We start from the raw sequence: 26,048 nt of genomic DNA, 5'->3' as shown, positions 1-26,048 counted from the left end.
GTGAAGATATCTAAACTATTAAATAACACATGGAATCATGTAGTAACCAAAAATGTGTTAAACAAATATATTTTATATTTGAGATTCTTCAAAGTAGCCACCCTTTGCCTTGATGACAGCTTTGCACACTCTTGGCATTCTCTCAACCAGCTTCATGAGCTAGTAACCTGGAATGCTTTTAAATTTACAGGGGTGCCTTGTTAAAAGTTAATTTGTGGAATTTCTTTCCTTCTTAATGCTTTTGAGCCAATCAGTTGTGTTGAGACAACGTAGGGGTGGTATACAGAAGATAGCCCTATTTGGTAGAAGACCAAGTCCATATTATGGCAAGAACAGCTCAAATAAGCAAAGAGAAATGACATTCCATCAGTCAATCCAGAAAATGTCAAGAACTTTGAAAGTTTCTTAAAGTGCAGTTGCAAAAACCATCAAGCCCTATGATGAAACTTGATCTTATGAGGACCGTCACAGGAAAGACCCAGAGTTACCTCTGTTGCAGAGGATAAGTTCGTTAGAGTTACCAGCCTTAGAAATTGCATCCCAAATAAAAGCTTCACAGAGTTCAAGTAACAGCCACATCTCAACATCAACTGTTCAGAGGAGACTGCGTGAATCAGGCCTTCGTGGTCGAATTGCTGCAAAGAAACCACTACTAAAGGACACTAATAAGAAGATGAAACTTGTTTGGGCCAAGAAACATGTGCAATGGACATTAGACCGGGGGAAATCTGTCCTTTGGTCGGATGAGTCCAAATTCAAGATTTTTGGTTCCAACCGCCGTGTCTTTGTGAGATGCAGAGTAGGTTAACGGATGATCTCCACATGTGTGGTTCCCACCATGAAGCATGGAGGAGGAGGTGCCATGGTGTGGGGGTGCTTCACTGGTGACACTGTCTGAGTTATTTAGAATTCAAGGCACACTTAACCAGCATGGCTACCACAGCATTCTGCAGCAATACGCCATCCCATCTGGATTGCGCTTAGTGGGACTTGTTTTTCAATAGGACAATGACCCAACACAGCTCCAGGCTGTGTAAGGGCTTTTGAACCAAGAAGGCGAGTGATGGAGTGCTGCATCAGATGACCTGGCTTCCACAATCATCTGACTCCACCCAATTCAGATGGTTTGGGATGAGTTGGACCGCAGAGTGAAGGAAAAGCAGCCAACAAGTGCTCAGCATATGTGGGAACTCCTTCAAGAAAAGCATTCCAGGTGAAGCTGGTTGAGGTAATGCCAAAAGTGTGCAAAGCTGTCGTGAAGGCAAAGGGTGGCTACTAACTATAAAATATATTTGGATTTGTTTAACACTTTTTTGATTACTACATCATTCCATGTGTTTTTTCATAGTTTTGATGTCTTCACTATTATTTTACAATGTAGAAAACAGTGAAAAATAATAGGGCCTCCAGGGTGGCGCAGTGGTTAAGGGCGCTGTGCTGCAGCACCAGCTGTGCCATCAGAGACTCTGGGTTCGCGCCCAGGCTCAGGTCCGTGGGGTGACGCACTGTGTTTTTCTGTGGCTTGGTGGTGACCTAACATAATCGTTTGTGGTGCTTTCGCTGTAAAGACTATTTGAAATCGGGCACTGTGGTGGGATTAACAACAAGATTAGCTTTAAAATGGTATGAGATATATGTATGTTTGAGGAATTTTAATGATGAGATTTCTGTTGTTTTGAATTTGGCGCCCTGCACTTTCACTGGCTGTTGTCATATCGATCCCGTTAACGAGATTTCAGCCCTAAGAAGTTTTAATAAAAATGTGTGCAATTACTTTCAATGGTTTGTTCATTTCATTTGTCCAACTAATTTAAATACTTTTTTAAGTGATTATAATTTACTCAATTGTAATAATATTTCGCTCTACTTAATAATTGTGAACTCTTGCAACAACTTGCTACGTGACTCCGATTCTGGGAAATTCCAAATGTTTTACTCTGTGATTATTTTACACAGTGCTGTATGCATGTTTGAAGAAAAAAAAGTATATTTCTAAATTAGTATTAAGCAGCTTGTTGTGCCCTGAGGTGTAATGGATCATGATGAATGGATGTCAAAACAGTCAGGCAAATTGACATTCAATGATGAGACCACGCATTCACACCATCACTACCCTTACAGATGTCGGCAAATACAGCACACTGAAATACTTGTAGTTCCTCTCTAGTTACTGCTGGTGAATTGAGCACCGTGCTCAACAAAATGGTTTAAAATGGAAAATGATCAAAATACATTAAAAAATGTTAAACATTCATGTTTGTGTAACACTAATATTTTGGATTAGTGTTTATCTGTAAGAATTATCTGTAAGAAATAGTACAAATGTTGAATTATGACGTGTGTTAAAATGTATGTACCAAATATTTTGAATGAAATCATTGGTTTTAAAAATGTATCTCACCCCTTAAAGAAAGGGGAAGCTGTCTTTTCTCTCACGCCCTGGTCTGTCGCAGAGAAATGCAATGTCTTTTAAAAAACAATGTATTCTTTTATGGTCTTTCCTACAATGGTATGTTATAAACATTACTGGTTATTAAAGTTTGTAATGATGTACAACTGTAGGCCTCCAATGTTTTTACATAAAACACTCGTGATGCATGTTTAAATATTAGGAACATTTGGTAATTAATTCTTAACATGTCTTAAAAAAGTTTGTACTAAATATTTTGGAATGAAATAAAAGGAATTTAAAACAGTATCTCACCCTTTAACGATAGGAACATGTATTTTACATCATCACCCCGGTCTGTCGTGAAGAAAAAAGACGCGGACAATCAGGGTGTGAGTGTGAGTGTGTGTGTAACGGGCCAGTAGGAGTGTGTGTGTGTGTGTGTGTGTGTGTGTGCGTGTGTGTGTGTGTGTGTGTGTGTATGTGTATGTGTATCTGCACTCAAGGCACTTTCTCTCTGTAGGGGATCGTTTGAAACCAAGGTTTGCACTATCATGCATACAGCATGTCCAGATATCTGCCGACCACCACCCAGGGTTAAACATTGATATTTCTAATCAGAGCCCGGTGCCCCCACCCCGGTTGTAGACAAAATGTCTCGATATCCCCTCCTGTTGTTTGAATTCACTGCCTTTGTTCTCTAAACCAAATATACAGGGTGTTGCATACATGATATCTCCTGGGGAAAAAAATGCCCACCACGGCCCTGTAAACTCATTCTGTACTTTCTCTAGTTAGGGACACGAACACGGAGCGAGTCTAGTGGAGCATACTTTAACACTATGTTAGCACAGCTTTAGCTTCAAGCCAACTTGACCCGCTTATTGATTAGAAAGTATGAATAGAAACCAAGGCCAACTATATTCAATCTGTGATTAGAAACAATAATTAGAAGCTATGACAAAACTATGATAATAAACTATAAACAACTATGAAGACAGGGCGGTGTGTGCGTGAATGATGACCTATTATTTAAGTGTGGAATATATTCTTTCTCTCTCTCAGGCTATGAAAAAGACAAAAGATAGGACATTGACTCCTGAGTGTTGAACTTATGCCCACTCTACAGCAACCCTGGTTGTTTTATGACCCTGAGGGTCATCTACAAACGTTGGAACATCTACAACTATTGAAGATGCAAAAAGGGGTTTTCAGAAATACATTTGGTTTGCAGATATGTATTATTATAAAAATAATCTAACATTATTATCATAATCTTTAGTATTATTATGTTACATGTGAGACATAACCAGAAATGTCAACGTAGACAATTTACAAGAATGTGTTTACCAGGCTGTGATGAAAACACTTTAAAGGAGCTCTAATTCAAACATGCAAGGATATATATATTTGATACAATTACCCCCTTTAAAACTGTTGCTGCAATATCACTTCTCAATGTGTACATTTCAAGCTTTCAACAACAATAAACCAACCATCTCAATTATGTTTCTCAGACTAACACACTGTTGAGGTTCCTATTTAGTAAAGAAACAACCACTAGGACAAAACACAAAAAGTTGTAATATAAGCTGTATACATGTCATTCTATACGGAAAACAGGTACATTTTGAAAGATTATGATGTTGATGTGATTTTTAATTAATCTCTCAATTTAGGATAATACTGTTTATTTTATACTTTACTTCAATTGTATTATTTATCATGTCTCATACTCAGCTAATACAATACCAAGCCATGCAAACAGCTATGGAATTAACCCAGAACAGGTGTGTGTCTTTTTTTGGATCAATAATTGATCAAGAATTCCCAATAGGCTTGTGTCATGCCCTGACCATAGTTTGCTTTGTATGTTTATATGTTTTGTTTGGTCAGGGTGTGATCTGAGTGGGCATTCTATGTTGTATGTCTAGTTTTTCTGTTTCTGTGTTTGGCCTGATATGGTTCTCAGAGGCAGGTGTTAGTCGTTATCTCTGATTGGGAACCATATTTAGGTAGCCTGTTTTGTCATTGTGGGTGATTGTCTATGTTAGTTGCTTGTGTCAGCACATTTGGTATATAGTGTCACGGTCGTTGTTCATTTATTGTTTTGTTCAGTTTACTTCGTGTTTTCGTCATCCATTAAAACGTTGCATTCACACCACGCTGCGCTTTGGTCCGCTTCTTACGACGATCGTGACAGCTTGATCTGATCCTCAACCCTATTATGACAGCATATAATGCACAGTCATATGCAAAACCATAAAACTCTGACAAGAAAACAATGAAAATCTTAACACGACTACACGCATTGCCATTATTTTAGTTACCATCCACCAATGGTTGAATTTGGTACTTTTTCTTTGTACATGCACCAAGCCGCCAAGTGGCTGACAACCGTATTCTTAATGAGAAATATAGTCTAAAACAAATGTCTGCATAATGAAAGACATGAAAACTGTATCCAACAATGTATTTAGATCTGTATAAAACGTTGATATTGTCAGTAAGGTCACGGAGACTAACAATAGACAATAGTTATTGTGGGAGGTTGTCATATATATATATATATATATATATATATATATATATATATATATATATATATATATATATATATATATATATATATATATATATATATATATATATGTAAACATTCATACACATAGCTCATATATTATACAGCGCCAAGCCAAACCGCCTGACTCAAGTCATCTTACCTACCCCTGTTAAAACAGGAACTAGCTCACACAGCCAGCAATAAAACTACCCCCTAACACTATCCCCTCAGCTTTGTTGTCTCCCGACCCCAGGAAACAAAGACATTCCATCAGCCATAAAACTGACCCAGTCTGCTCTCCTGTGTCAGATTTCCTGACACACACAAATGTCACCTTGTATAAACACACATCTCACCCCCTCTACTGGTCGGGTGCTCAGAACAAGACTCTGCTATGCACCAATGGGGCCCGCTCTGGCTAGAGCAAGGCCCGCCTCCAACCCTTTGTGACCAGTCAGAAGACCAAAACGACAAGACTCCACCTACTTTATTCTATGTATAAAAATGAATGTAACCTTTGTATAAGGCCTCTTTTTCACCTGACTCCTTGCCGAGTTATATGAACTAGATCCGTGCACGTAAAACTGCGGGACAGGATATCTTTGACTCATTAAAACTGTCTTTTGTTACAACTGAAATCCACTCGGTCCAGCGTCCGTGATTTGGTCTCAACTCTCCAATATTTAAACACTAACAACGTTTAGAGTTAAAATATATGGGAAGGATCAGGAATGTTAGAGATTTGGTCACAGTGGCGATTTTCAAAGAGGGAGGTTAAAACCACAAAGTAATAGGTTGGTAAGAGATCCTAAAGGTAATTTCATATTTCGGTTTAGGGGGTTATTAACTTTATGGAAAACAATAATCACACTATGTGGATTATAAACATGTACATACATAGAGAGCCAACACATCAAGATCTATCAGAGATGAGTGGTGATTCATAGTACAACAGGAGTCTTCTGTAACCTGCAATACGTGTTAAATATGTTTTACATACATCCATAACTGAATGGTTTCACAAACTCCCTTTAAAGGGTTTGTAAGAAAGTTGTAACAGGCCTCATTCAACAGTCTAGAGATTAACCTAGAGACACCAAAACATCAACGTTTAGAGCAGCTTGGTGATTATTAGGGAGGGGGGGCAAAGAGCTGATTTACCCAACTCTGTACAAACCTGACACTGGGTATGATAACTCTGACGCGTACGTCTAATGATTATTGTAGATGTTTACAACCAATGAGATGTATAAAGGCAAAGAGAGCAACAAATTGACCTAAGTGACCTCAAAGACCGACAGCCTACTTTATAATATAGAATGCAGGGATGTGTACTGAACATGTACCCATTATAAAACAAAATGGTCTACAGTCAAATGCACCTATAGTTTTTAATGAAGTGGTCGCTGCATTCATTTCGATTATTTCAACATAGTCTAGAACCAGTAAGAACATAGATTGAATTATCTGCTTTTTGCTATTGAGCAAGAGGCCTAACCCATTTCTATGTAAGAAGCCACACTTGTTATATTCAGCTTCTTAATTAACTAACTCATAAATATGTTTTTTAAGTCAGCTTAACGTATATACTAGTACAACATACTAGGTATATACACTTCAATCATTAGAATAATTTTCATACACTCGAGAAAACAACAAATACATAGTTTTTACAACTATTTTATAACCCCAGTTCAACCAGGTCCCTAGACATCAATCAGCATGACAACTTCAAAGGAATAGATGCAATATAGATATAAAATAACACACCCTCTAACACGTGACAACAGGAACAGGATGTCCTGGCCGGAGGCCCATATTTGGACATGTACGCCTCGTCTGGACACAGGGCCATAAATCAAAATTTTGACCTGTGCCGTCTACTTTATTCTCTCTAAAGCGCTGTGCAGATTCATTCATTTTAATTTTAGGATATTTTCTGCACAGCAGTTTATCGGCCCGAACATACGGAATATCTATCCATAGATTGGAGAAGTATTATTAGTGATTGCCACCAATATGGAAAGTCTGTATCAGTTGGCTGAATTTTTTCTAAATGAATATTAGAAACAGAAATGTGATGACCTGCACAGGTAGGAACGTGTCCAGACTGTGTGCTGATTGAACAGTTTAGCTGTGTTCTGGAAGCTTAATTCTATTCAATCATCTGAAAACAATAAGGAGCCCATCGAAACCTGATGGGCCATCAGTGGGACAATATTCTGATGGTGCGCTAAACGGCTGCTGGATGTTTTCTTTTGTTTCTGTGTGTCGAATTGGACACCTAGTTTTTCTCTCCATTATTCGGGACATTTAGAATGGCAACAAATGAGTCACCAAGTGGTCTTAAAATAAAATAATCTGTCAATCAGTTTATGAAATGTCATGACAAATAAATATTAAATTATAGTCCAAGATCTATTGTTGTTAGATGCAATGTGTCTCTCCTTACTGATGTCAGTGAATGCTCCCGAGTGACACAGCGGTCTAAGGCACTGCATCTCAGTGCTAGAGGCATCACTACAGACCCTGGTTCGATCCCGGGCTGTATCACAACCGGCCGTGATCGGGAGTCCCATTGGCGGCATATATATATGTAATTCTGTGTGATTATTTCGGTATTTATTAAATAAATAATTAAGCCAATTTGTGTATTGCTGATTCAACTTGTTAGCCAGGGTTTGTGCAGATGACCAAGTAATTTACAACAATCGGAATGAGACTGAATAAGGTGACGATTAATAATTGACTGCTATTGATATTAAAGATCTTCAGATCTTTAAGAGAGTGGATTCAGGAGATAACAGCTCTATATAAATGAATGCTTCCATGGTGCCCCAGGTTATTAATGATTTAATTTTTGCATGATTTAATTCAATCATATTAGGTAATCGATTTGATGAAATAGCATGTCATATAATTTAACAGTTTGCGTGTAGGGGGCAGTATTTTCGTTTTTGGCAAAAAAACATACCCATTTGAAACGGCCTATTTCTCAGCCCCAGAAACTAGAATATGCATATAATTGTCAGATTAGGATAGAAAACACTCTAAAGTTTCCAAAACTGTCAAAATATTGTATGTGAGTACAACAGAACTGATATTGCAGGCGAAAACCTGAGGAAAATCCAATCAGGAAGTGCCTCATATTTTGAAACCTCTCTGTTCCTATGCATGCCTATCCTCCATTTAAAGGCATATCAACCAGCTTCCTTTTTCTATGGCTTCCCTAAGGTGTCAACAGTCTTTAGACATAGTTTCAGGCTTTTGTTTAGAAAAATGAGCGAGAGAGATCACATTGCGTAAGTGGATAGGTGGGGGCTCTCAGAGTGAGTTTTGCATATCAGAGTAAAGCGGCCATTGTTTCTCCCGGTCCTATTGAAAAACCTACACTCCAGGTTGATATATTATCAAATATATATTTTAAAAACAACCTGAGGATTGATTATAAAAAATGTTTGACATGTTTCTGTGGACATTATGGATATTATTTGGAATTTCGTCTACGTTGTCGTGACCGCTCTTTCCTGTGGATTTCTGAACATAACGCAACAAACAAACTGAGGTATTTTGGATATAAAAATAATCTTTATGGAACAAAAGGAACATTTGTTGTGTAACTGGGAGTCTCGTGAGTGAAAATATCCGAAGATGATCAAAGGTAAACAATTAATTTGATTGCTTTTCTGATTTTCGTGACCAAGCTACCTGATGCTAAGTGTACTTAATGTTTTGTCATGCGATCAATAAACTTACACAAGCGCTTGGATTGCTTTCGCTGTAAAGCATAATTTCAAAATCTGAGATGACAGGTGGATTAACAAAAGGCTAAACTGTGTTTTGCAATATTGCACTTGTGATTTCATGAATATGAATATTTTTTATTAATATTATTTGACTGTCACGCTATGCTATTCAGCGTTGCTGATGACAATTATCCCGCTACCGGAATGGGGTGCGTCAACAAGTTAATCATAGTCAGAGACACAACATTGGGCTACTCCGAGGTGGAGTACCTGGGCTATCAAATCGGGCAGGGAAATGTGAAGCCCCAAGAAAAATATCCCGCTGCAATTAGGTAATGGCCGGTCCCCCGAACCAAGAGGAGGTTTAAGTTGTTCCTGGGGTTACCAGGCTACTACAGTCAATTTGTACCTAAGTTATTTTGTTGTTGTGTTTATTTTGTTTCCTAGTAAAGTCATGTTTTCTGACTAGAACCTCCCTGTCTCCGTGTTAATCTCTGCACACTCAACCCCACACCCCATGGGTTACCACAAGACTCATAAACAGGCAACAGGATAGCTGGCTTCGTAGTTTTTCTGCCAAGTTGAGTACATGGGAGTACGCAGCGTAGTAGGCCAACAAAAATACAAATAACCCCACTTAACACTGATCTAAGGTCAGTTTTAGGCAACTTCTACACAGAGCACAGATGAGGGAAATATATACTCACTATACTTACCTGACATAGAAATCCCTACTATGGGCAGAGACTGGAAGTCCAAAACGATTGATTTGCCCTGTGAGATGGAACAATAGGAACATCCACACATTAAGACAATATCCTGGCTATGTGTTCTGTGAGAAGCTCTAACGCTAACTGAAAAATGTCCTATGTAAATGTCCTATGCAAAATATTGTCAATGACAGTGGCTTAGAATTTCTTCCAAATAAAGAATTGAATCATTACTTGTTTCAATTCAGAAATTAAACCCACAATTCCTTTAACCATGTATTACAAAAGAGATGACAGTACATTTGATCTTGGCGTCAAGCTCCTTCAGGAGAGCTCATCGTCCGAGCAATGAGTCAATTATTACCCTTATTGATCAACTTCGGGCAGTGAGCGAGATATACATACCAATCTGACAGGAAAAGAAAGCAGAACCAAAACAGATGGAGGCCGTGCTGGTGGGAACCAAACAACGCATAGCGCGGTGGCAGATATGTTACAGCAGCAACATTAAGCAGCAAGAAAAGCCTATCGCATAGCTTAGCGCAACAGCAATGCAGGAGAAGAGAATGTGTGAGCAGAAAGAGTCAACTTAAATAGACCACAGAAATAAGGTTGGAGGGATTTGATTGCGACTGGTGTAAACCGACCTTCCTGCTTGAACTGGCTTTGCTTCGTAGTTCGTGGTAAAACATCACAGAGCTCTGTAAAACCACACAGCCACTATGCTCGAGAAGGCCGTTCTGTTTATGGTAATGATGATTCACCGGATTTCGCAAATGTATCATCTAGATTGCAGAGATACCCATATACAGGCAGAACTCTGCTTGTGATTTTAATCCAAAATCTATGCATTCCTGGTTGAGATTTGTTTTCAGCAGGCATATCAAGGAAGTAAGGTACATGATGCGCTAACTCTCAAGTCCAAGCCACAGAGAAATAATTCACAATCAATTTTGCTACTGCTTACTGTAAAAGAAGAGGAGCCCACATTTTACGACATACCATACACACATCAACCTGAGAGGAAGAGTAGTAGCCCACACAGCCCTACAACTCTCAACAGTTGGCTCCATTTTGTTCATGCAAACAGATGAATAACATGATAGAGCTTTCCACTTACCAGGTGCGCTGTAGCAGGGTAGAGCCAGAATAACTGCACAAATGAAACAAACAAATGTTAAGAAAAGTCCAGAGGATTGTACAGACAAATTCTAGCGAATGTGCAGAGTTTGATAGTGATGCTCACATACCAAACATCAGTAGTGGAGTGGTCATGGTAACTCTTTCAATAAAGCAGTCTCACTCTACAATGAAAGATTAAGATGTACTTCAGCCACACCTAAATGATGTCACGGCTGCTCCCGCTCCCCTTAACTTGTCACGCCTGTTGCTCACCCTCCCTGGCGCTCAAGGGTGCCACGCTGCCCATCATTACACATCATTGTTTTAACCCTTGTGTTATCTTAAGGGTGAAAAATGACCAACCACTATGTTTAACAACAGAGAAACAGATGACTTTTCCCTGAGTGACCCCAACATTAGATAAAGTGAAACATGGCCTTTGTTCATATTTCCATGAAAGCTGTACAAAAGGGTACAAAGATTGTCATTTTTGACCGGGCAGTTATAAAATCATTTGCACACCACAAAAACCTGAAAACCACAAAAACACACACACACACACACACACACACACACACACACACACACACACACACACACACACACACACACACACACACACACACACAAATAATGAGAAATGTAGATTATGTGTGCTACTGATTGAACTCAGACAAAACTAAAACTTTATTTTGCATGGGCAGCACCCCCACGACATCACACGACTCAGGTTCACAGACAAAATGTCACCAAGACAAGACTGAGACAGCCAATATGTGGTCTCGAGACCGGTCCCGAGTACGACAACACGGTCACACAGGACACCAGTGAGACAGGATTATTACACCAGGAAGGACAGACTGACCCTAGCCCCCCCCCCCGTCACATAGATTATTGCAGCATAGATACTGGAGACTGAGACAGTAGGGGCCAGGGGGAACTGGGTAAGGGAAAGGGGGATACTAGTCAGTTGTTCAACTGAATACATTCAACTGAAATGTGTCTTCCGCATTTAACCCAACCCCTCCGAATCAGAGAGGTGCGGAGGGCTGCCTTAATCAACATCCACGTCATCGGCGTATACATTTTAAAAGGAAATAGGAAGAATGGCAGGAAAATGTGAGGAAAATGTGAGGAGGACCAGGGGACCAGAGGCTGAGAGGGCTATTCTTTGATTAATGAGACTAGGTCAATAATAGGGCAATTTCAGCTTTACTCATCAACCACCACAGGTTATACGTACACCACCATTCTACACTACCGAGATCGTTCCATTTATTCAAATCCAGCCATTACAATGAGCCCGTCCTCCTATAGCTCCTCCCACCCGCCTCCACTGACCTGAGCATACAAACAAAGTTAGTAATTTCCAAAATGGAACAACATTCATAATTATTCCGCACTACTGTTTGTCCCAAGCAATGCAACTCATAGAGTAGGAATGTGTCCACAGTTCACGAGAAGAGGATTTTAGGGGAATTACTATGCAACCCACCCCGGACCTTTTGCCAAAAACACATTTAGATAAAATTGCATAATCTAAAAGAGATAGGTTCTTACGTAAACACCCAATAATGTATGTTGCTTCCTGTACTCAGGGACATTTCACACTACTGAGCCAAACCAAACGAGACAAATCAAGCTGTATTGAGCTATTCAAAGACTCACATCTTGCGACATTAATAGTCTTGGATGTGGCCTCCACTCAATGGAGTTCTTGCGCCTGGTTTTTCTTTACAAACACGTGATCATTACATCAACTATAAGTAATACAGCTTCACCTGGAATGCTTTTCCAACAGTCTTGAAGGAGTTCCCACATATGCTGAGCACTTGTTGGCTGCTTTTCCTTCATTCTGTGGTCCAACTCATCCCAAACCATCTCAATTGGGTTTAGGTTGGGTAATTGTGGAGGCCAGGTCATCTGATGCAGCACTCCATCACTCTCCTTCTTGGTCAAATAGCCCTTACACAGTCTGGAGGTGTGTTGGGTCAATGTCCTGTTGAAAAACAAATGATAGTCCCACTAAGTGCAAACCAGATGGGATAGTGTATCGCTGCAGAACGCTGTGGTAGCCATGTGCCTTGAATTCTAAATAACTCACAGACAGTTTCATCAGCAAAGCACCGCCCACACTGACACACCTCCTCCTCCTCCAAACTTCATGATGGGAAGCAACACATGCTGAGATTATCTGTTCAATTATTCTGCGTCTCACAAAGACACAGTGGTTGGAACCAAAAATCTAAAATTTGGACTCATCAGACCAAAGGACATATTTCCACCAGTCTAATGTCCATTGCTCGTGTTTCTTGGCCCAAGCAAGTTTCTTCTTCTTATTTGTGTCCTTTAGTTGTGGTTTCTTTGCAGTAATTCAACCATGAAGGCGTGATTCATACAGTCTCCTCTGAACAGTTTATGTTGAGATGTGTCTGTTACTTTAACATTTATTTGGGTTGGTAACTCTCATGAACTTATCCTCTGCAGCAGATGTAACTTTGGGTCTGTGGCGGTCCTCACAAGAGACAGTTTCATCACAGTGCTTGATGGTTTTTGCGACTGCACTTTAAGACACTTTCAAAGGTCTTGACATTTTCTGGATTGACTGACCTTCATGTCTTAGAGTAATGGTGGACTGTCATTTCTCTTTGCTTATTTGAGCTGTTCTTGCTTTTTTGGTCTTTTACCATATAGGGCTGTCTTCTATATACCAACCCTACCTTGTCACAACACAACTGATTGGCTCAAACGCTTTGAGAAGGAAAGACATTTCACAAATTAAATTTAACGACAACATCCAAGTGTGGAAGTTGTCTTAACTTCCACCTCTCTTGTTTCTCTACGAGCTCATGTTTCATTCTTATGTTTTAGGCCTTGTGTTTATTTGACATGATTATTTGAAGGGATTTGAGGATTGGTTTAAGAGTTGGCAGGGCAGGGTGTCATAACGTCTGTTGAATATTTTACACACGGGCCCCCCCAGACCATAATCGCAGCAGCCAGTTAATAGGTACTGTGAGTGGATTGCTGCGTGTTGCAAAATGAATATTACTATTGTGGTGCATAATTGCCATGGTCATTTTGAATGTCCAGTCAATGAGCATTATGATTGGATCTCAGGTAAATATTCAGGTAAGTCATTAGGCAGGTATGCATGTTAAAAGGCCACTTTGGTTAAGTAGGCCTATGAATGATTTAAAAGGCCACTGCAGGTAAGTATACATATTTTAAAAAGAGGATTATATGTATTTTTATTTTTCAAATGTAAAACGTTCTTAAAAGCTGGGAGTATCTGCATCCAAAGATGGTTTGAAATGGGTTTGGATAGTAAAAATGTATATAATGTCAGCCTCTAGCGTTAACAAGAAAAAAAAGTGTTGGAGTGTGCCCCTGACTGTCTGTAAATTTATATTAGGAATTATAAATTATTTATACTTTTACTTTTGATACTTAAGTATATCATTTAACAATTACATTTATTTTTTATACTTATACTTAGTATATTTAAAACCAAATACTTTTAGACTTTTACTCCAGCAGTATTTTCCTGGTTGATTTTCACTTCTACTTAAGTCATTTTCTATTAAAGTATATTTACTTGTAGTTAAGTATGACAATTGGGTACTTTTTCCATCACTGAAAAAAGGCTTCCAAAAGAGTTCTTAGGCTGTCCCCATAGGAGAACTATTTTTGGTTCCAGGTATAACTTGTTTGGGTTCCAAACTTGTATAACTTGTTTGGGTTCCCTCTGGGGAAAGGGTTCTACATGGAACCCAAAAGGGTTTTACCTGGAACGAAAAAGGGTTCTTCAAAGGGTTCTCAAATGGGGAAAGCCGAAGAATCCTTTTAGGTACTAGATAGCCCCTATTAATGTGACCGTGCAGCCAATGTCCGCAATAGCTATGCCGGGAGCCACTTGTGGATTTGACAGTTCGAACGCGGTTCCACCTCTAACACATCAAAACACCAGCTATGCAGGTGTCGGCTAGCGTGAATATGATTGAATCAAGGCCTATGTCTGTATGTGCACTATCTCCCTGTCAGCCGTTGTGACTGTTTCTCGCTGTGCTTAGCCCGGGGTTGTGTGAGAGGATTGTATGTTTTTAGAAGAACTGGCTGGTTTAGTCTCAGGCCCCGGCTAGGCCCTGCACTCCGTTCATCATGACAAACTTTGTTAGTCTAAATTCATCTGCTATGTTAATCTCTGTGTCAGGACCAGGGGTGCTGCGTGCTAGGAGCAAATGATTTCTCCCGGGTCAGATCTGAAAATCCTTCACCGCTCTTCTGCAGTGTTTTATGTTATGTTTTCTTAAACATGTCCTCAAGGACCCCGGAGATCAAAAGACACTTTGGACGTCTACTCTGTATACTCTACAGGTCCTACAGTGTCACGCCCTGGTCTAAGTATTTTGTGTTTTTCTTCATGTATTGGGTCAGGCCAGGGTGTGGCATGGGGTTTTTGTATTGTGGTGTGTTTTGTCTTGGGGTTTTGGTGTGTGTGTATTGGGATTGTAGCTAGTGGGGTTATCTAGCAAGGTCTATGGCTGTCTGGAGTGGTTCTCAATCAGAGGCAGGTGTTTATCGTTGTCTCTGATTGGGAACCATATTTAGGCAGCCATATTCTTTGAGTTTGTCGTGGGTGATTGTCCTTAGTGTCTTTGTTCCTGTCGCTGTGTTAGTTGACACAAGTATAGGCTGTTTCGGTTTTCGTTACGTTTATTGTTTTGTAGTGTTTTGTGTTAATTCGTGTTTACGTTGTTCATTACACATGGATCGCTGCAGTTTGGTCCGACTCTCCTTCACACCTAGAAAACCGTTACATACAGGATGCATGGAGCATGTGTCTGAGAGATGCCTCCAAATGGCACCCTATTTTCTATATAGTGCACTTCTTTTGACCATGGCCCATAATCACAATGCAGGGAATAGGGTGCCATTTGGGACACAATCTTGGGTTCAAGAGCTCATTTATAATATTGTTTGGTTTATCATTGATTTACTGGTTTTCGTATTGTAATATTTTAGTTTATACACATCCTTTTCCAGTAGTACTTTAAAGTACTACTTAAGTAGTTTTTTGGGGTATCTGTACTCTAGTTTACAATTTATATATTTTTTTACAACTTTTACAACTTTTACTCCACTACACTCCTAAAGAAAATATGTACTTTTTACTCCCATACATTTTCCCTGACACCAAAAAGTACTCATTACATTTTGAATGCTGAGGCAGGACAAAATTATGGTCCAATTCACGCACCAATCAATATAATGCGTTATCATCCTTACTGCTTCTGATCTGTGTACTGCGTTTGTAAATGATGTCTGATTGTTGGAGTGTGCCCGTCTGTCTGTAAATACATTTAAATCAGGAGGTCTGGTTTGCTTAATATAAGGAATTTTATGTATAGCATTTAGTTTTACTTTGTACTTTTACTCAAGTTAAAACATTTAGTACTTTTTCCACCACTGTACTTTTTACGGGAAAATGTGCCCTTGCGATTGGGCCAGTCAGGCAACAGTGATCCAATCAGCGGAACATCTGCCTCTACGATCACTTTGCTGAGAGATGTTTGGAGATTCAGGTAAGTGTAAACATCCAAAAATCTACATAAGCACACAGAACACAAGGCAACTGTAATGGACAAATAGACAATCATGTCATTGTGTGGCCCTGATTTTAGTGAAAGGAGTCGAGTCTGTAGCCTACTCATGAGTCATGCTGGGTTGGTTGGTTGGTTGAGATCAGGAAGATTTACATTTTCTCATGCCCATGGGAATGCATGTGAAAATGTGGTCAAAACGGAATACTCAATTGCTGTAGCTGAATAATCATATAAATAAGTATAGTCTAATTATATAAGTTAATGATGAGCAAGAGAATTGGAGTTCTCTCGGTTCAGGCTTCTCTCGTGCTCTTTTGAGTAAGGCACACACTTTTAATTAACTTGTGCGCACATTTTATTTTATTTCGTTCCACCAGGCCTGGTAGAGATTCTATTCATGTCTGTTGTAGAAACAATAGAAAAATAGTGGCCTACACTGATCACTGAACAAAGTTGTGAATGGTCTTGGCCTTTTTACCCCGAACCGTCACCAATCATTAGTCGCATCCATGAGTCCACTAAACGAGCCTATTGATCAGTCATTGACTGATTGCTTTCGACAAATAGTTTGTTATCTGAGAGTGTGATGTCAAGTAGCTCACTCTGTTAATTGAAGATAACAGAGTGGGCAACAATGGAATGAGAGTTTTGTGATTATGGCTGCAGAAAAGTGGATTGGGTGGGGGCTGTGGGGGCTGTGCTGATGACACACAGCTGCACATTTCGATGAAACATGATGAAGCCCCCAAATTTCCCACGGAATCACCCTATTATTGATGTAGTAAGCCTTACTCATCTGTGGGACTCAGAAACCACCACCGTTTGCACCTACACAACCATTCTACACTACTGGTTGTCTCAAGCAACTCACAAAATAGGAATGTTTCCAACCTTGACAAAAAAAGAATTTTAAGGATAATATGCAGCATGTATGCAGCCAAGACTGCCAAGACAACTGTAATGAAATGAAACGGAACCGGTTATCACGCCCTGACCTTAGAGATCCTTTATTCTCTATTTTGGTTAGGTCGGGGTGTGACTAGGGTGGGCATTCTAGTTTCTTTATTTCTAGGTTGGCTTGGCATGGTTCCCAATCAAAGGCAGCCGTCTATTGTTGTCTCTGATTGGGGATCATATTTAGGCAGCTTTTCCCCATCTGTTTCTTGTGGGATCTTGTTTATGTATAGTTGCCTGCGAGCACTACATTAGCTTCACGTTTCAATTTGCACTTTATTGTTTTCTGTGTGTTTGGAACCATACCATGCTGCACTTTGGTCCGTTAATTCTACAAACGATCGTGACACCGGTTATGAGTAACATCTCATTAAATCAAAGAATAGCCCTCTCAGTCTACGGTCTCCTGATCCTTCTCAAATTTTCCTGTCATTCTTCCTATTTCCTTTTAAAATGGATACTATAAAAACACACTGTGATATCCTGTTATACAATTAATTAATAATGCCCAGAAAGTCCGTGTCTGGAGGATACAGTATATTGGCACAGGTGTTTTATCAGAGTGTCAAATTAATCTATTATCTTGCTACATGCTTTCTTAACAGCTTGGCGACAAGATATCCATCAGAAAACTCCCCTCCAGAACAAACAATGACGTTGCATCCATATCGTTGCATCGACTCCCTTCAACAGATCTCCCATGAACAATCAATGACCAGTTGAGGAATAACATTCACACTGTGTGTGTTTGTGTGTGTGTGCGTGTGCGTCCGTTTATGCGTATGTGTGCACTGTGCAAATGGATCCTTTGAAATGAATGCTCCCTCTGGTAAACTGTGGAGGTGGATATAAGGAAAAACAAATAGTTTAACTTTCCCAGTATATACACTTCCTGTGCATTTCCTTGCTCTGAGTTGCACTTCCTGCAAAGGTGATCTCAGAACCTCCCCACTCGGTTTTGTATGTCTCTCCAGTCCTTGTAATCAGTATCCTAAGTAGCTGCTGTGTGTTGACCTTAGTCATCCAAATAAACTCAGCAAAAAAAGAAACGTCCTCTCACTGTCAGCTGCGTATATTTTCAGCAACCTTAACGTGTAAATATTTGTATGAACATAACTAGATTCAACAACTGAGACATAAACTGGACAAGTTCCACAGACATGTGACTAAAATAATTTGAATAATGTGTCCCTGAACAAAGGGGGAGGGGGTCAAAATCAAAAGTAACAGTCAGTATCTGGTGTGGCCACCAGCTGCATTAAGTATTGCAGTGAATCTCTTCCTCATGGACTGCACCAGATATTCCAGTTCTTGCTGTGAGATGTTACCCCACTCTTCCACCAAGGCACCTGCAAGTTCCCAGAGATTTCTGGGGGGAATGGCACTAGCCATCACCCTCCGATCCAACAGGTCCCAGATGTGCTCAATGGGATTGAGATCTGGGCTCTTCACTGGCCATGGCAGAACACTGATATTCCTGTCTTGCAGGAAATCACGCATAGAACGAGCAGTATTGCTGGTGGCATTGTCATGCTGGAGGGTCATGTCAGGATGAGCCTGCAGGAAGGGTACCACATGAGGGCGGAGGACATCTTCCCTGTAATCCACAGCGTTGAGTTTGCCAGCAATTGACAACAAGCACAGTCCGATGATGCTGTGAAACACCGCCCCAGACCATGACGGAACCTCCACCTCCAAATCGATCCCGCTCCAGAGTACAGGCCTCAGTGTAAGGCTCATTCCTTCGATGATAAACGAGAACCCGACCATCACCCCTGGTGAGACAAAACCGCGACTCGTCAGTGAAGAGCACTTTTTGCCAGTCCTGTCTGGTCCAACAACGGTGGGTTGTGCCCATAGGCGACGTTGTTGCCGGTGATGTCTGGTGAGAACCTGCCTTACTACAGCCCTACAAGCCCTCAGTCCAGCCTCTCTCAAGCCTATTGCGGACAGTCTGAGCACTGATGGAGGGATTGTGCGTTCCTGGTGTAACTCGAGAAGTTGTTGTTGCCATCCTGTACCTGTCCCGCAGGTGTGATGTTCGGATGTACTGATCCTGTGCAGGTGTTGTTACACGTGGTCTGCCACTGCGAGGATGATCAGCTGTACGTCCTGTCTCCCTGTAGCACTGTCTTAGGCGTCTCACAGTACGGACGTTTCAATTTATTGTCCTGGCCACATCTGCAGTCCTCATGTCTCCTTGCAGCATGCCTAAGACACGTTCACGCAGATGAGCAGGGACCCTGGGCATCTTTCTTTTGGTGTTTTTCAATGTCAGTAGAAAGGCCTCTTTAGTGGCTTAAGTCTTCATAACTGTGACCTTAACTGCCTACCGTCTGTAAGCTCAGTGTCTTTAACAACCGTTCCACAGTTGCATGTTCATTAATTGTTTATGGTTCATTGAACAAGCATGGGAAACAGTGTTTTAAACCCTTTACAATGAAGATGTGTGAAGTTATTTGGATTTTTACGAATTATCTTTGAAAGACAGGGTCCTGAAAAAGGGACGTTTCTTTTTTTGCTGAGTTTAGATCTTCAAGGTGCCAGTGGTTTGCGTCTAAATCTGGGACAACTGGGACTCAGTCTGTTTAGTCCTTCTCCAGGTGCCAGTGTGTGACTCATACTGTATGCATGTCAGTTGCGGTCAGTGCCGTTTAAGATGCTTAAGGTTTAGGCTACTACATGATACTAACATTTTCCCTATACCCATCATGTCATTATTACAACCTAGCCAATAAATGAAGTTTACAACGTAGATGCACACAGGTCAAGAGACAAATTTGCGTTGACAGTCAGTGACACATGGACTGACGTTGACATTCAATACCGCCTTGCATACTCTTGCCTGCATCGAGTTGATATAGGGTGTACTTACTAGTCCAACAGTTGCAAATGAGAGTTTCTATTGGACAAATTCAGATATGTTTATCCCCATTTTGTTCTGTTTTCTTCTGTTTAAGAAATCCTCTTAAGGATTAGCCCCTTTTTTTCAATTTTCGCCTAAAATGACATACCCACATCTAACTGCCTGTAGCTCAGGTCCTGAAGCAACGAAATGCATATTCTTGGTACCATTTGAAAGGAACCACTTTGAAGTTTATGGAAATGTGAAAGTAATGTAGTAGAATGTAACACAATAGATCTGTTAAAAGATAATACAGAGAAAAAACAAACTGTTTTCTTTTGTACCATCATCTTTGAAATACAAGAGAAAGGTCATAATGTATTATTCCAGCCCAGGTGCAATTTAGATATTGGCCACTAGATGGCATCAGTGTATGTGCAAAGTTTTAGACTGATCCAATGAACCATTGCATTTATGGTCAAAATGTTGTATCAAGACTGCCCAAATATGCCTAATTTGTTTATTAATAACTTTTCATATTCAAAATTGTGCACTCTCCTCTGTAATTGGACAGTGCAGTTAGAATACCAAGAATTTAAGCTTTCTGCCCATATCAGATATGTCGATGTCCTGGGAAATTTTCTTGTGACTTACAACCTCATGCTAATCGCATTAGCCTAAGTTAGCTCAACCGTCTCGTGGAAGGGACACCGATCCTGAATACGTTTTTTTTAACAGAATCCCCAGAATGAATACACCCCTGATCACGTGTAAACACAGTTCACTTTCATAGCAGCCACGTTGTATTCCTTCTTATATGTGCTCTCCTCCTCTCACCTCTTCCCTTCGGTTGTGGACTTCAGTGCACAACACAACAGTTGTTTGTGACCAGGCGGGAAAAAAAATCCAAGCCAAACCGCTACATTGTTGTCACCATATTTGCTAAAGTAACCTTCGTAGTTAGCATAGCTAATAAAACTAACCTGTTAGTAAACCCGCTACAATCATGTAGTATTTTGGGGTAGTGTTATATTTGGAGACAGGCCTGAATAAGCTAAATAGCCAATAGGCAGAGGATAGCATCATTTGTCTGATTCTCTGTAATAATGGTATGGGAATAATGATGCATTTTATTCTGCAAAGTGGTTTCTTGCATCAAACAACACAACAACAGTTTCAGCCACATCATTGTCTGAAGGAAAATATCACGCCTTCCTCATGACCTGAGATCGAGCTTTTCACAGAATACGTAGCCAGCGCTTTGTCTTGATGTGAGGATGTTCCACGTTTCACAGGGCAAGTCAATCCTTTTGAAGTTCCAGTCTCTGCCCATGCTGGGAAGTTCTACGACACGTGAGTATAGCAAGTACCCTTATTATCTGTGCTCTGGGTAGAAGCTGCCCTAGGGCTCAAATCTTAAGCGGGGATATGAAAAATTGACCTGATAGTGTTTAAGGGCAAATTCATCCTACTACCTTTGTTGTTCTACTGTATTATTGACTATGTTTTGTTTATTCCATGTGTAACTCTGTGTTGTATGTGTGGAATTGCTATGCTTTATCTTGGCCAGGTCGCAGTTGCAAATGAGAACTTGTTCTCAACTAGCCTACCTGGTTAAATAAAGGTGAAATATATATATATTTTTTTAAATACCTTTCTTTAATTAAGATGTGTCATCATGATGTGACTCTGTATTTGTGAGCATTGTGACTCCACTCTGTCTATGGCTGTGTTTCAAACTCATAAAAGACACACGCTCGTCAATTTACCCTTGCCTTATGTCCTTGGCGTAATCTCTGCGGCTATATTTGTCGTCGGTCCAAATGATTTGCCAAGCCAGGGAAGTTTACAACGTAAACCCCTCAGCCCTCATTTTAGTGGACTTTGCGAGTATACAATTATGTTCACTTCGAGCTTGAAACGACCTATAATTCAATTCGCAATGATTGTACAGTACATCCACTAAGAACAGTCTGCCAAAACTCAAAACCTCAACGTCAATATGGAGTCAACATACAAGTAAAAATGAATGTAAATAAGTTTGAAATGCACAAACACGTCTCGTAAACACGTCTCGTAAAACTGATGTTTTTGTTTGTTTAGCTTTTGGAAATTGTAGAAATAAAACATTTTCCTTCTTCAGAAGTTCCAGCTAGGAAGGCTGACGTTGGTTAGCTAATTAATTCGCTAGCTATCATACAGTAGGCGTATATTAATAAGGATATAGTTAATATAGGTAAACATGCAATCATAATTGACTGTGACACATATAATGCACCAATAAGCTACCTGTGGCTGAAAACACAGCTGACGAGTGACGAATTTCCAGGCAAGGAAGGTCCATTTAAAAATCATTCCTTCCTCCCTCGCCCTGCAAGTGTATACTCGTCAGACGTCATGATACATCATCAGAAGTCCACTAAATTTGAGGGCTGAGGGGAGGAATGCAGCCTATGTCTAGTATATGTGCTGCACATAGATATAGAAAATGACCTGTAGACATGAAGATGAGCCTCTGCCTTTCAGGTCTGCCAGGGATCACATCTGGGTTGGGTTGAATTATGACGTTCTAGATTACACTTGCTGTGAAAGAGTACTGCATACAGAGGCGCGGCTGTCTTTAACCTCACCCAGGCTTCCTGTTGTGAAGGTGAGATAGACAGTCATGTCTCCTAGCAGTATCCCATGGCATCTACAGTATTCACTCAAACCTGGTAACTGTGAAAAGTTATTTTCTCAGCACCTCCCAAGTTTTCTTTCAATATGTGTTTATCTGTTATTCAATCGATGCAGGTCAGCTGACTCTTAATGTGAGCCAGCTGGTGTCAGATTGCTGTGGGTGTCAGGCCTATGACCCACTCAACCAGCTGTGCTGTGACTCTCAGATCCTAACCAGGACCCAACCCCATTCCAAGTGTTGCGGAAAAGGTCAGCGAGATCAGGTCTATTTACATCTATTGATGTCATCATCGATTATGTAGTTGTGTTTGTTTTATTCTTCACAAAGGCATAAACAGAGATGTTGTCGTGGTGTGCATTTTAGACTTTGCTCTCAAACTGTCTTTCCAATAGAGGTCGGGTCCTCTCCTTGTTCGGGCTGCGCTCGGCGTCGCCAGTCTTCTAGCCATCATCGAAACACTTTTCATTTTCCATGTGTTTTGTGTTGTTTTTCCTCAATTCCCTCAATCATTTGTTGTGTATATAACCCTCTGTTCACCTCATGTCTTTGTGTGGGATTGTTTATTGTAAGTGCTTGTGCATGTGTTGTTTGGTGCGTGACGGGTTTTTGGACCCAATTATCTTGTTATTTTTATGCCGTGGGTTTTACTGTTAAACTGCTCCGGCTATTACCAAGTTCAGCTCTCCTGCGTCTGACTTCCCTGCCATCGATTACGCACCCCTTACATCTGTCTGCTCCGAAAACTGTTTGGAAGATGTTTCCCAATTTCCCACCTGCACCTCACGGCTTCTATGCTCACTCCCCGTCACAATGTCAAGACCGTTAGACTTGAGCACTTGAAAGCCCTTCAGTCATTTAAACAGTACATCTGATCAGTCCTTATTACCTGTTCTGCAGAGCTTTACAATGAAGACCACCAGCTTTGCTGTGGAAATGTCGTTAAAGGAAAGAAGGTCCTGACCAAAATGTCCATTCACCACCAGTGCTGTGGAGACCACCAGTTTGACCAGCGAAGCCACTGCTGTTGCTTCGATTCTGAACCACTCTCTCCAGAGCCTCTCAATGCAAGCTGCTGTGCATCATCAGGGTCTAATGTTAGTAAAAAAAAGGAAACCTACTGGTTTTGTATGGTTGTAATGAAACTTCACGTTATGATACTTTGTCATCTTTGTGTGTGCTTTGTTCTTTTTTTCCAGCACTTGGGAATTGCTCCGACTTCTCCAAAATGGTAAGGTTGCCTTTGGCCTTCAACCATATACTGAACCTCATGTTTCACTTTCTTTATTCAATGTTCAATTCAACCATTTCATTAACAGTCAGGTTTGAATATAATATAATTGATGTCCAATGGCTAAAAGCCACAATGGGATGGCATCCATTATAAATGATGCAACATCATTAAGATGCAAATAAAAACACCCACTACATGTCAATTTTTCCAAATGTTCTTTAATATTTACTGAACATCTGCAGGTGTCAGATATTGCTTTATTTCTGCTTGTGGGTTTTGCCTTTTGGCATTGGTCTGCCAACAAGCACATTGACACTGAGATAACCTCCAATGGGCACGTTAACTGTAAAGGTTTGCCTGTAGAACAAGTGTGGTGGAATAATTAGAAACATGATAGATTGTTTTATTTTTTTAAATAATATTTTTAACTATGCTTGTATGTGTGTATTTGTATACATTTCTACTGTATGTTTATGGTATGTTAATGTATTTATGTGCATGTGTTGTATGGCATCTAATTGTGGGTGTGCACTGTGCATATGGATCCTTTGAAATGAATGTCTTCCTCTGGTAAACTGTGGAGGCAGATGCAATGACAAAAAATAGTTTAACTTTCCCAGTTTATAGACTTCCTGTACATTACCTTGCTCTGAGCTGCACTTCCTGCAGAGGTCCTCCCCACTTTTTCTCCATCTGCCTCCAGTATGTCCGGGAATCAGCCCTGTGGTCTAGGTGCCTGTTTCAACCCAACAACAGAACGTTGCTGTGTGAACCCTACATCTCTCCAGGGACAAAGTTACTCCTACGACCAGACCTGCTGTGAGGGAACACTACGCCACACCCCATGTAAGACAGTATACACGTGCAGACAGAGAAGCACACGCGATGGAGACATTGGAAATGTATTCCATGAGACTCCAGAAAGCGTTATTAAATCTATAATGAAAATTAAAATATAAAATCTTAAATGAGACACGTGTGTGTGAGTTCTTGTGGAAGATTAGGTGCTCTACCACGAAAATAAGATAATGTTCTCTGAGCGCCAATGACGTGGAGGCACCTCTGATTCAGAGGGGTTGGGTTAAATGAGGAGGACACATTTTGGTTGAATGCATTCAGTCGTGCAACTGACTAGGTATCCACTTTCCCACAATCCACACATGGGAGGAAACAGCATTAAACAGCTGTTTTATATCATCAGTCGAATCACCCAATCTCTCTGCAAATTCTGGGGGTTTTCACAAAGGCCATATTGCATCATATGTAGGTGAAAGAGCAGCCCATATGTGTAACAGATGACCCGTTTTGTTCAGCAGTCATCGCACTGTATTGTATGGATGCTGATTTTACAGTATGTACAGTAAATGCTGCCAGGTTAGACAGATTATTTACCAGTCTTGATCTGATCATCACCACCATCCCCATCTCTTTCCTTCCTCCTTCCCATCTCTCTAACCAGATCTCTACAATGGTGCTAGCTGTGGCTCTCAGGTTTACAATCCAGACAGTAAAATCTGCTGTGCCGGGAAGCTGTCCAATAGGGTGCTTGGAAAAAACCTGGTAAGTCCATTAGCCCACAGAGCTTACAGGCCTACAGCTGAAGCTTAGTTCACTGAACCTCCTCCACTACATAAAAATCAGTTCTCCTCATCTCAGTCAAATTGAAGTAAAACAGCTAAATCCTCCATACGCTTGTTGAGTTGTTGTTTGTCAAGGCATAAAGACAATGCTGTACAGCACAGGGATGTATCTGTGTATTTGTACATTTTTAAATGGTCAAAATAACTAAAAAAAGTGGCATTTTAAGGCAAGGCTGACACTATATGTTGTCCACAGACCCATTTCAGTCCACTCAGAATGTTTAGACAGGGCCCCCGTGGGAAGAGGGTGTCCCTATACTCAAGGCCAATTTTCTAGAGTGCTGCTTGATCTAAAAGTCTGCCAGGGAGAAACTCTGCCCCGTGATTTACCAGTAACAATAACTATATATGGTGTTTGCTTTACTTGGGCTCTATGCGGTACCATGTCAGTTCTGACAGCACATTTAGTTCTGTAAGCCCCACCCTGCAACCAGTTGAGAGTAGAGCAGCTCCTCTTGTGTGAGAGCGTGTCAGACGACGGATAACTAGAGGTCTCTTTTCTAACGCTTTGCACTGTTGGTAGAGGATGAGTGCACAGGTCCCCTGGTAAGAAAGTTAGACT

At 40.5% G+C, this 26,048-nt stretch overlaps 1 protein-coding gene across 1 annotated transcript in view; it reads right to left on the bottom strand.

Moving 5' to 3' along the window:
- The window catches only part of LOC112265075, a 35,366-nt gene extending 24,617 nt beyond the window's left edge, over positions 1-10,749 (bottom strand). Inside the window, exons 1-3 of the mRNA XM_042294930.1 lie at positions 10,659-10,749; positions 10,529-10,561; positions 9,415-9,472 (exon numbers count right to left, since the gene is read on the bottom strand). Of these exons, the coding sequence (XP_042150864.1) occupies positions 9,415-9,472; positions 10,529-10,561; positions 10,659-10,683 (116 nt within the window). The 5' untranslated portion in view covers positions 10,684-10,749. The remainder of the gene's footprint in view (positions 1-9,414; positions 9,473-10,528; positions 10,562-10,658) is intronic.
- Positions 10,750-26,048: the final 15,299 nt, after the last annotated feature.

The sequence above is a fragment of the Oncorhynchus tshawytscha genome, linkage group LG13, assembly GCF_018296145.1.
Source record: "Oncorhynchus tshawytscha isolate Ot180627B linkage group LG13, Otsh_v2.0, whole genome shotgun sequence".
Lineage (NCBI taxonomy): Eukaryota > Metazoa > Chordata > Actinopteri > Salmoniformes > Salmonidae > Oncorhynchus > Oncorhynchus tshawytscha.
The sequence above is the reverse complement of the archived record's forward strand: the minus strand, read 5'-3'. Positions and strand labels throughout refer to the sequence as shown.